Here is a 12,348-nt window from a genome sequence, read left to right as displayed (position 1 = left end):
TGCCTGTGCTGCTTTGATTTTTGATTCTTTTTTTTAAATCTGTCTCTTGAGGCTCCCTTAACTTTGCTGAAGTGTAATACTAAATTGTTGGAGTACCTTCTTAAAAAGGCAACATGCATCTTTTTGCCAACAAAAAATATTTTTCTCCTAATTTGTAGGACATGTCATTCGTGCGCCTGTGTGTCCTGTCTAACTGACCCTGTTTGCCAAAAGTATGCTTTTATCATGGTAATGGAGTGTTTTATGGTTTATTAAAACATTGCCCAATGTAATTACAGCAATAACAACTACATTTATAACACAATTTTCTTTCTTTTTTTTTAAACATATTGCATGTCAGCTATAAAACATAGTAGAGTACATATCATGAAAAGTCTCCCATACAAATACATAATATGAAACAAGTTCAGATTCGTTCTCTGGGGACTGCCAGGGAACTGGAAAACTTGGAAATAACTAAGGGAAGTAGAACAACTTCTTTACAGAATAACTGCTGGAATGGATGGGGCATCACATTATATAAAGATAACACATTATGATCTAATTCTTTAATTACAGCCAGCTTGTACTCAGATCCACTTCTGAATAATACAGGCCTTTGTGTTTGTTATTATAAGTGCACAGGTGCCATGGGGAAACCAAGCCCTGTCGATCAATAATACAATGACCTGTATATTTGTTGATCAGTTTGTCCCACCTCAAGCTGACATTAAACTTTGCATATATGTGCCCTCATGTATAGTCACACGGTACAGTTAACAGTTAACAACAGAAGTGTAGAATTACATAACCAACTTTAAAGTCTTGAATGCAATGAATTTATACTTTGAGTAAAAGTTACATAGACCAAAAGCACGAACGAGAGTAAGAACCAGGAGGATTTCTGAAGGCAGCGAGAGAACCACGGCGAAGCTAATTAAATGATCCACTAATTAAAGAAGGAGTGCATTCTGGGCACTGTTGTACCTACTCAGATTATGCTTGGAGAAACAGTGAAATAAAGCAGAACAAAATAACTTGCGAGAGATCGAAACTTTCTGAGGGCACAATTAGAGCCACAGCAGGATACCCATAAAGACTCCGGTCTCTCTTCATCTGTACCAATAATGCAGCAGGCTTTAATGTTATTGAGGTCAATGTTATTGCTGGAAGGTCAGCACAAAAAAAGTGTTTTTCAGCTTTAAGTTTTCAGCAGTGAAACGCATTCACATTTTCTAGCCATGCTGGCTGTATTGATGTCGATTAGTGGTGGGCGGATGGATCCAAATATCGATAATATCGATACCAACGTTGGTGTTGATATCGATCAATACCAGTGTAATGAGAGCAATACTTTAGTTTTAGGTTTCATCCAAGAGGCGACCCAGCGCAGAGCGGGCACACTCTGCTCCTCCTCCCCCCTCTTGTGATATGATGTTGTACCGTCACCAGTGATGGGAGTAACACGTAATGCAATTACAGTAATGTATTCCTTTTTGCTGTAACGCAGTAATATAACGCATTACTAACACAATTTCGGTAATGTTATGCCCATTACAATCTCAGTAACGCAAGTTACAACGCATTTAACCTGACATTTAGTGGCGTTTTTTTTTTTTTTTAAGAATACACCACCACCGCCAAACATTTCAGCACAGAGAAAAATTTATAAAAAAGTTATTTCCAGAGACAGATACATTTGCGACATGGACATTATTTTCAGGAGTTGTTTACATCTGACATCTGTGTCCTGTCAGTGTTCCCGTGGTCAGAACCAGAACCAGAGACGGTGGGTAGGGACATCTGTGTCCTGTCAGTGTTCCCGTGGTCAGAACCAGAACCAGAGACGGTAGGTAGGGACATCTGTGTCCTGTCAGTGTTCCCGTGGTCAGAACCAGAACCAGAGACGGTAGGTAGGGACATCTGTGTCCTGTCACTGTTCCCGTGGTCAGAACCAGAACCAGAGACGGTGGGTAGGGACATCTGTGTCCTGTCAGTGTTCCCGTGGTCAGAGCCAGAACCAGAGACGGTAGGCTAGGGACATCTGGGTCCTGTCAGTGTTCCCGTGGTCAGAACCAGAACCAGAGACGGTAGGCTAGGGACATCTGGGTCCTGTCAATGTTCCCGTGGTCAGAACCAGAAACAGAGACGGTAGGCTAGGGACATCTGGGTCCTGTCAGTGTTCCCGTGGTCAGAACCAGAACCAGAGACGGTAGGCTAGGGACATCTGGGTCCTGTCAGTGCCGACAGCAATGTCCCCCAGCAACAGACAATAACAACATGTCGGGAATTTATGTTTAGTCTTGCTACACGTAATATCATTACATTTTATCAGCGGTGGAAAGTAACTATACCGTAGGCTACTTCAATTCAGTTATAAGGTGCTTTTAATTATTTTCATTTTCTCCTACTTATTAGGCTACTTCTAGTCCACCAAAATTCATAGTCAAGTAGGCTATTGTATGTTTTACTTAACTATTTATTTTATAGCTTTAGTTACTTTGCAGCTTCAGATTAATAACACAAAATAATATGAATAAATTATGATGTATTAAAGTGTATAAAGATGAGACTTTGTTGATCCCGTGGTGAGATTCAAAAAGCTACCTACCAAGTCAAACTTCTGCTGTTATTTTGGTGAAAGTAACTCAAAAGTAACGCAAAAGTAGTGTAAAGCACTACAATTCAGAGACAGTAATATTGTAATATAACTAATTACTCTCAAATGCCAGTAATCAATAATGTATTACATTTTAGATGTAACTTGCCCAACACTGACTGAGTGGCACCAGGCAAACAAGCAAGCAAGCCGCCAGTAAATGAGCAGTCAGGTGATGTGTTTCGATTAGCGCCAAAATGGATGCTGATGAGGTGAAATGGAGGCTGGCCTCTGGAGGACTTACTTTATTTCTTTGTTCCAACTTCATAGTCATGAATAAATGATGTTAGAAAATGTATAAATGACTCATTCTTGACAAAAGGCAAAAGAGCTGTGTGCGTGCGCACATTTGAATAATATCAGGCTGTAAACAAGGTTCGGGCTTTTAAAATGCTGTCAATCAAAATGTTCTTGTAGGGCTCGGATCTTGTCACGAACTTTTAAGGCCCGATCACACCACTAATGTCGATGTCTGCCTCTTTGACAAGCGGGTCCACCAATTTGGTCCAGACTGAAATATCTCAACAACTGCCAGATGGGTTTGCCACGTGAACAAGATGACTCTTCCTGACTTTGGTGATCTCCTGACTTTTCCTCTAACGCCAACATGAGGTTTACAATCACACATTCAACTATTGAATGGATTTCCATGAAATTGACAACGTATTCATGTCTCCCTCAGGATGAATTAATAAGTAATCATTTTGCTGATCCCAGACTTATCTCCACAGCGCTGTTGAGTAAGGTCTGATTTGCATCCCGCAAAAAAACCCCGGCAAATACAATATTCAATATTAAATGAAGTTAACTGGTCCCAAAATGTCCCAGTTGGAGAATTGATGTTGTAAACATATTCTTTGTAAATCTTTACAATCATTCCCCGAAATAACCATTGATCCAGACTAGTGATCCCCTAACAATATTTTAATTTGTCCTGTACTTTGGTATTATGACCAAATTAAACAGTAAAGACCCGAAAGTAAAGAACCACTAGCATGGCTTTAGACTCTTTAACAGAAAGACAATTTTCCATTGCCGACATCTTAGAAACTTCAGTATTCCTTTTGACAGACTTGTTTTCAATAAAAGCTTGAGTGCATGAGCATACAAACATGTTTAGGCTGACATACTTGTTTGTGGACCAGACCTATGATGACAGCCGCATGCTTTTTTCAGAGCACAACATGCCCAGAGGCTGCACTGGATTTTGGTCCACTTTTCTGCCACTCTGACTGGAAAAATTGGTTTCTCTTTCTTTACAATGAATTTCTCCCTGTAGGATTTTTGAACATGAGTGGAAAATTGCTACAGAAGCCCTTTTTTCTGACACACAGTTTTGAGTTTTAGTATTGATGCTTAAAAATGCCAAGGAGTTGTCTACTCTCATTTGACTTTCTGGACTCGTTCTTTGCAAGTTTTCCCACTTATCTGAAGTACAACAACAAACAAACCAAAATGGAACTAAAAATGCAAGGTACATTGCCAAATTTGCTTTAAAGCTGCACTGATCAATATGTCTTTATCTTAACAATCAGGCTGTTGTCATGAACCATTCGTGCATATTGCTACGAAAGTAATGCACTGGAATTAACGTATTCCACGTATTTATGACTGTATGCAGCACAATGACTGCTGATGTATTGGAGTGCAAAGTGCCGTGTAGGGAGGAGTTTGGATGGGTAATAAAACACAGGGCTTTCAAGTGGGTGAGCCGAGTTCATGTCCCGGAGGAAGTTAAAGGTGGAGTAGGTAAGACTTCTAAAACTAACATTATGTCATATCTGCTGAAACTGACCCTATGTTCCAGTAGAACTACATGAAGCAGGTCATTTAAAAATAAATCCAGCTCCTCTGGCTCCACCTACAGCCTGTAGTGGGATTTGCAAAAATCCACCGCTCCCTGTTCAGAAGCACCAATCAGGGCCAAGGGGGGTGTCTACCTGTGTGTCAATGACTGCTCATGCACACACATTCATTCTCCCTTGTGGAGGGAGGGGCTTAGGAGACCTTTTTCGGCTTTAGCGGAAAGGGGGGAGGGACTGAGAAGTTGTTGATGTTAAAAAAAATTTGGCTAAGTCCTGGATCTTCGCAATCCTACCTACGGCACCTTTAAGGGGAAAATACCAGACTTTCACCCAGGAAATGGTACTACTTAAGGGGAGCTTAGTTTTAAAGTCAGGGTTGGTAACTATTTCCTATATACACTTTTTTTTAAATATTTTTTTAAATGGTCTTCACACTTTAGCAGCAATAATCAAACGTATGGTCAAAAAATATCTGTCATCTGTAGCTTCTGGAATCCTGTAAAACCGTGCCTCTCGGTTCTCTTGGGGGAAAAAAAACAATGAAATGCCTCCTTTCCCCGCTGCACGTACTACTCTACCCCTCCCATGTATAATTTTATTTTCAAACAGATTTCAAACAGGACACAAATACCAGTCACCTAGGTTAAAGTACATTTTACTGACATGTGGCACAAGAACGGGACAGTTAGGTTTAGGAAAAGATGGTGGGTGGAGTTGTAAAATGTACATTTCATTGACGTGCAGGACAAGAACCCCGGTATCCTGGGTAAGAGTCCTGCGTTGTTTGACCCACCACCCCAACCAACCTCCCTACGCGGCATTTTGGTCTTTCATACTACTCGCAGGAGTGTGCCTATGTTCCCACAGCCCTATGTTCCCACATTTCTAAGATTTCTTTCCAAAATTAGGCCCTATGTTCCCACATTTCCTTCTTCATAAATCCCCCTAACCCTAAGCCTAACCCTAAAAAATGTTGTGGGAACATAGGGCCTAATTTAAAAAAAAATCTTAGAAATGTGGGAACATAGGGCTGTGGGAACATAGGGCCTAATTTTAAGAAAAATCTTAGAAATGTGGGAACACAGGGCTGTGGGAACATACGGCCTAATTTTAAGAAAAATCTTAGAAATATGGGAACATAGGGCCTAATTTTAAGAAAAATTCTATAAATGTGGGAACATAGGGCTGTGGGAACATAGGGCCTAATTTTCAGTGAAAAAAAATTTTCTTAGAAATGTGGGAACACAGGGCCTAATTTTAAGAAAAATTCTAGAAATGTGGGAACATAGGGCTATGGGAACAGAGGGCCTAATTTTCAGTGAAAAAAGAAATTCTTAGGAATGTGGGAACATAGGGCTGTGGGACCATTGGGGTGTGGGAACATAGGGCTGACCCCCTAGTGGCTAACGCTGTCACTCTTAATACTACATCATCTTACAGCGCTGCGGCCGAGCTGCTGCTCTTCCCGGTGCGTTCCATACAGACACTAAAGGGGGATTTTTGCGTCACTGTCTGACGTTGAGAGCCATTGACCAAGTGTCAGCGTTTGACAAGTTGGGAGTGAGAACGGGTTGGGAGAGACAATGGCCCCTGTCTATCGCTCCTTTTAGTTACATATGGTCTGTGCAAACACTGGGCTGACCTGGCTTCATTCCACTTCCTTCATGCAAGAAGCTATTTCAAAACACACAGTGACTCTATCATGCTGTGACTATCAGAAGGCGATTAAACGCACAGTGACATTAATGTCCTGCAGGGCAGCTTTGTTTCACACACCGACTTCGTCGAATCTCATCACATTAAAAACCCCAGCGCTTCACTCCTCCGGCTAACAAGTCATCGGAGCGCCATCTGTGGCTGTTAAAATATGTATTTCTACTTTGTTGTCGTTTAGTATCACCTCCGTAATGAACACTGAGCTGTGTGCAGGGGTGGGGAAAGAGATGAGAAGCTCGGTCTGAAACCTGCGGCTGGGATCCCTCCCCTCCACCTCTGCAGTCTTAACATATCATGCTGCTGTGGTTTATGGTGTGTGCATAAAGAGTGTGCTGCTGGGTCAGGCCGGGTAACATAAACAGATAGACATAGACAATATGTAAATGTTTATTGTGTTTAGTCAAATTCTAAGCTTTGGCAACGTTGTTATTGAAACTTCCACGCCAATAAAGCCCCTTTAAATTGGTAAGAAATAGTGATAGGTGTAAACCGAGCCCTGGGTATCCTGCTCTGCCTTTGAGAAAATGAAAGCTCAGATGGACCAATTAGGAATCTTCTCCTTATGAGGTCATAAGGAGCAAGGTTACCTCCCCTTTCTCTGCTTTGCCCGCCCAGAGAATTTGGCCCACCCACGAGAGAGAGAGAGAGACATCATGGCTTTCAAACGAGCAAAGTGGCAGTTGGATCAGCCTCCCCGAGTTGGTCAGAAAAGTGCCACGGAACACACCGAAGAGACGCCGACTTGAGTGTACGTTCTGCGCGTGCGCGAGACACAATAAGTCTCCATAACAGCAGGCGGCGCTAATCTGTATTATTGTCGGAAAAAATGAAAACCGGCAGCTGATTGGGCAAACGAACGCGTCACGTGGGTCTGGCTTCACCCCGACCATAATGGCGGCTCGTTCGGGACACGATCTTGTATTTTACGAAAAATATTTCCCCCGAAATGTGTTTCTGAAAACATTTTAAAGGTCCCATGACATGGTGCTCTTTGGATGATTTTATATAGACCTTAGTAGTCCCCTAATACTGTATCTGAAGTCTCTTTTATATAGGCCTTAGTGGTCCCCTAATACTGTATCTGAAGTCTCTTTTATATAGACCTTAGTGGTCCCCTAATACTGTATCTGAAGTCTCTTTTATATAGACCTTAGTGGTCCCCTAATACTGTATCTGAAGTCTCTTTTATATAGACCTTAGTGGTCCCCTAATACTGTATCTGAAGTCTCTTTTATATAGACCTTAGTGGTCCCCTAATACTGTATCTGAAGTCTCTTTTATATAGACCTTAGTGGTCCCCTAATACTGTATCTGAAGTCTCTTTTATATAGACCTTAGTGGTCCTCTAATACTGTATCTGAAGTCTCTTTTATATAGACCTTAGTGGTCCCCTAATACTGTATCTGAAGTCTCTTTTATATAGACCATAGTGGTCCCCTAATACTGTATCTGAAGTCTCTTTTATATAGACCTTAGTGGTCCCCTAATACTGTATCTGAAGTCTCTTTTATATAGACCTTAGTGGTCCCCTAATACTGTATCTGAAGTCTCTTTTATATAGACCTTAGTGGTCCCCTAATACTGTATCTGAAGTCTCTTTTTATATATAGACCTTAGTGGTCCCCTAATACTGTATCTGAAGTCTCTTTTATATAGACCTTAGTGGTCCCCTAATACTGTATCTGAAGTCTCTTTCCTGAAATTCAGCCTTGGTGCAGAATTACAGCCACTAGAGCCAGTCCCACAATGAGCTTTCCTTAGGATGTGCCATTTCTGTGTCTGTAGTTATTGAGGAGGAGAGAGGGGGTGGGGGGGCAAGGTGGAGAGTGGGGGTGTGGCCTTGACCAACTGCCACTTTGCTCGTTTGAAAGCCATGATGTCTCTCTCTCTCTCGTGGGTGGGCCAAATTCTCTGGGTGGGCAAAGCAGAGAAAGGGGAGGTAACCTTGCTCCTTATGACCTCATAAGGAGAAGATTCCTGATTGGTCCATATGAGCTTTCATTTTCTCAAAGGCAGAGCAGGATACCCAGGGCTCGGTTTACACCTATCGCCATTTCTAGCCACTGGGGGACCATAGACGGTCTGGGGGAACTCATATTATGTTAAAAAACCTCATAAAGTGAAATGTTCATGCCATAGGACCTTTAAGCGAGAAATAGGCCGTTCAGTTGCTAAATCTGTCGTCATTTCAGATCGAAAAAAAGTCAGTTTAAAAGATTTTCATCGGATTTTGAGAGCCGTTCGTCAGGCTCATCCCGCTCGTCATTTCCGGTAATTGGTCATTGAGTCTGACTGCCCACTGGCCGATTCAACAAGTCAAATCGGCCCCAATTAAAGCCGACAGCTCCTCTGACTGACAACGGCACGGAACACACCGAACAGACTCGAGTCACTGACCTCGCCAGACTGTCCGTTGGACGATAATCGGGTTGGTGTGTCAGGGCCTTCAGGGGGAAATTTAGCATGGGTTTGGGTATTTAAATCCACTTATGAGTGAAGTCCAACTTGTAACAGTCACTTTTTTTCTCTTTTTCATCAAACCGTAATTTTTGCAAGTTCCCGCAATTTCATCTCATAAAATTGCATAAATATCCCGCATATTCCATCGCATTTTTTAAGAAAACATGCCGCATGAATCAAGGATTTTTGCCCGCAACAATCACAAAAAAACTTTTTCTGGAAATACTGATAAGAAGGGGATGATATCAAACATCAAATCACCTGAAGCAGAGAGAAACAGAGCAGGAGGAGAGAGATTACATGTACCGGGGACAGAGGAATGAGGATGTGTAGCCAAGAAACAGGAGGGGGGAGGGGGGGTAAAGAGGAAGAATTAGGGAGGAAAAAGCCAGCGACACAGCAGCAGCTCTCTGATCCAGCAGGAGTGCAGAAAGGCAGGTGGAGGTGAGTCAGAAAGAGACAGCAAGCACAGGGGGGAGACAGATAGAAAGAGAAGAAGAGAAAGGCAGGAGGCAACGAGGAGAGAGCTATGTGTTGACAGGAGAAAGGAGGAGGAGAACACAGAAAGAGAAGAGGACGGGGGGAGAGACGGAGTCGGCAGCGATATCTGAGTCAGAAACAGCGGCAAAGAAGGGATGCCACCGAAGGAGAGAAACAGCAGGAGGAAAGAAGAGGCGCGAAGCTGTAGATGTTTCTTGTCACGGAGGAAGAACAGAGAAAAGAACTACAGATCTGTTCTAAACTGCATACTCCTCCGCACATCACCTCTTTCCTCATCTGCCCGACTGTGGGGGACGCGATCCGCCCTGTGTGCTACGGCCGACTGCCTTCCTGTTAAACGCTCACGGGGCTTCACGCGGCACTTTGACGACGATGTGTGAGCGTAAGAGGCAGTCTGTCACAGAGAGGTCTAGACCCATGGGTGCTAAAGCAGATGAAAGGGTTGGTGGACGTTGGTCTCATGGCAGAGGGTCTCTGGCATGTCCCTAACTCGTGAAAGAGGGGAACAAAAGCGTGAAGGGACGGGGAGCGTGTACAGCCATCTGCTTCAATCGCATACGAGCGTGTCTCATTACACACTGAGATCCATCTCCATCTCTATTCCCCGATCAACCGGATTCTCTCCATCTCTTGATTGGATGTCTTCTCTCTCTCTCTCTCTTGGTTTGTCTTAGCCTTAGTTTAGTCTATTCACACGTCAACGTCGTATCATCAGAACACAGTTTCAGAAGGTGCGATGTTCATATGTACTCATATACACTGCGTCCACCCATGCTCTGCTGGGCCACGCTACATCCCGTAATGCCCTGCTGTGGCCGGCTATGACATGAACTACTACGACCACCATTGTAGTCATTGTTCCATTATCTTTATTATGACTATTATTTACCACTGTTCATCTCACCCCCAACCGGCCCCGTCAGACACCGCCTACCAAGAGTCTGGGTCTGCCGAGGTTTCTTCCTAAAAGGGAGTTTCTCCTCGCCACTGTCGCAACAGCCACTGCTAATGCTTGCTTTTGAGGGAATTACTGGAATTGTTGGGGCTTTGTAAATTATAGAGTGTGGTCTAGACCTACTCTATCTGTAAAGTGTCTCGAGATAACTCTTGTTATGATTTGATATTATGAATAAAATTGAATTGAATATGTAGGACGCGGGAAATGGGAGCCCGATAACATTAAACATACAACAGAGAACTAGGGCTGCAGAATATATCAATATATCTATATAATATCGATATATCGATATTATATAGACCTTAGAAAACATCAGTAGAAAACTGCACTTTATATGAAACAGTCATTCATTTAGTTAGTTGTTGCCTCTTATATCAATTTTTTTCAATGAAGGAATGTTGGAAATGATTTCCTTTGTATTTGTTGTATTTGAGCAGGATGCTGAAGCAGCGAGACTGAGGACACTTTAATATGTATCGCAAGTAATAGTGTTGTCGTGTTATTTCTGAAAGTTTTGGCTTATTGCATATTTTCCTCCTATCGTGCAGCCCTACAGTGAATGTACAGATACTAATAAACTCAATTCACAATGAACACAACTCAGACAAATACCACAAAATACAGACACTAAAACTCACATTTTAACAGTCATGGCAGTACACTGGTATGGAATAGCTTAACACGGGCAAGAGAAAAGACATCACAGAGGTCAGATAGTCACACCAGCAACCCACACTAACCTCTCTAACAGTAAACCGCATAGGTTACAGCCTCTTTCTCTCTCTCTCACACACACTCACACACGCCTATCACACTCTGGCTGCTCTCTGGAGTGTGTGAGCACAAGCATGGCTCAGTCCCAGGATGCTGCTCATCATGCTGCGCTGAGCCCCAAATGAACCGGAAAACAAAGCGATGGAGTTGTTTTACGCACGCGGTGTGATAAACGTGGCTTTCTGACACGTTTGGGTGACAATTAGCCCAAATGTTTATTATACTTTGAGCTTTGTGCCCAAAAGCAACAACAACCCTCGATTACGCAAAGCTCCCCACCAGGGAACGGGATCATTTAACCCTGGGAACACATGAACAGATGATTTGCCACTGAGTGAGAAAGGGGGGCGGGGGGGGGGCATCTGGATACCAAAATCCTTTGAGGAGCCCGGGGAGCTATATCTGCCGTCCACTGTCAAAACTGATTTACATCTCATAAATAAATAAAAAGTGAAATCATCAGCATTCACGTCTAACCGCCTAAACTTTCTCCTTTACAACCCAGCGCTGATGCGTAACCGATACGCGCACAATCCCGCAGCCTTAACAAATACACATCCCCGTACTTTATCCAAACTAACTAACATAACAAGTGCACGAGACAAACAGCTCAATATCATCGCACCCAGAAATCAGAAGCCCTGTATTTTCTTTCCAAGCGGTATGACAGAAGAATAAAGCCACAATTAAAGGCGCCCCTCCGGGTCTGCGCTTCCCGGACTCGCTCCGTCTCCTCCGGAGAAAGTTAAAAAAAAAAGCGCACAGCCAGCTCACCTTCTCCGGTTGTCCCGTACGAGCTGGAGAGAAGCAGGGCGACCTGAGCGATAATCCCAGCCAATCTTTTAGTCCCGAGATCCATGATGAGGAGGCGGCGAGAGGCTGCACAGAAGCCCGGCGGCTGCTGGAGGAGAGAGGCGACCGAGCTCTCCTCTCCAGCTCCAAGAGAGATCTCCTCAAGCCCGACGGAATGAAGACAGGAGAGCAGAGAGAGAGAGGGAGAGAGAGAGAGAGGGGGGGGGGGGGAGAGGGAGAGAGACAGAGAGAGAGGTCAGTGAAGTCTGCTGTCTGTCTGGTGTTTTCTCAGCTATTCTGCAGCTCTGTGGTTGGAGCCAAACCAGAATGTGCATATAGGCTCTCTCTCTCTTTCTAACTCACACACACACACACACACACACACACACACACACACAAATAAAGCTTTCTTTACTCTAAACAGGAGCCATTCTGCATAATAATGAGTACCTTTGATACTTTCTCCTTTAAGTGAATGGGAAAGTGCTTCCAAACTTTTGACTGGTACTGTACATTTTTACTTATGTGACATTTTGATTTCAGGACTTTTACTTATGGTATTTCTGTTTTTACTTAAAGGGGCTGTACGCAACATTAAGAACATTAGCAGCAAAAGAATATTTGCTTTGTAAACATACAGTATATAGGAATAATGGTAGCCTGGCATCGCGAGACTAATTCACAAATTATGTCGAGAAATTATT

The 12,348-nt window shown here is 43.2% G+C and overlaps 1 protein-coding gene across 1 annotated transcript in view; it reads right to left on the bottom strand.

Moving 5' to 3' along the window:
* The window catches only part of LOC114565155 (contactin-associated protein-like 4), a 160,646-nt gene extending 148,875 nt beyond the window's left edge, over nt 1-11,771 (bottom strand). Inside the window, exon 1 of the mRNA XM_028593043.1 lies at nt 11,627-11,771. Coding sequence (XP_028448844.1) covers nt 11,627-11,711 — 85 coding nt within the window. The 5' untranslated portion in view covers nt 11,712-11,771. The remainder of the gene's footprint in view (nt 1-11,626) is intronic.
* Between the last annotated feature and the right edge of the window lie 577 nt (nt 11,772-12,348).

Source organism: Perca flavescens, chromosome 12 (assembly GCF_004354835.1).
Source record: "Perca flavescens isolate YP-PL-M2 chromosome 12, PFLA_1.0, whole genome shotgun sequence".
Lineage (NCBI taxonomy): Eukaryota > Metazoa > Chordata > Actinopteri > Perciformes > Percidae > Perca > Perca flavescens.
The sequence above is the reverse complement of the archived record's forward strand: the minus strand, read 5'-3'. Positions and strand labels throughout refer to the sequence as shown.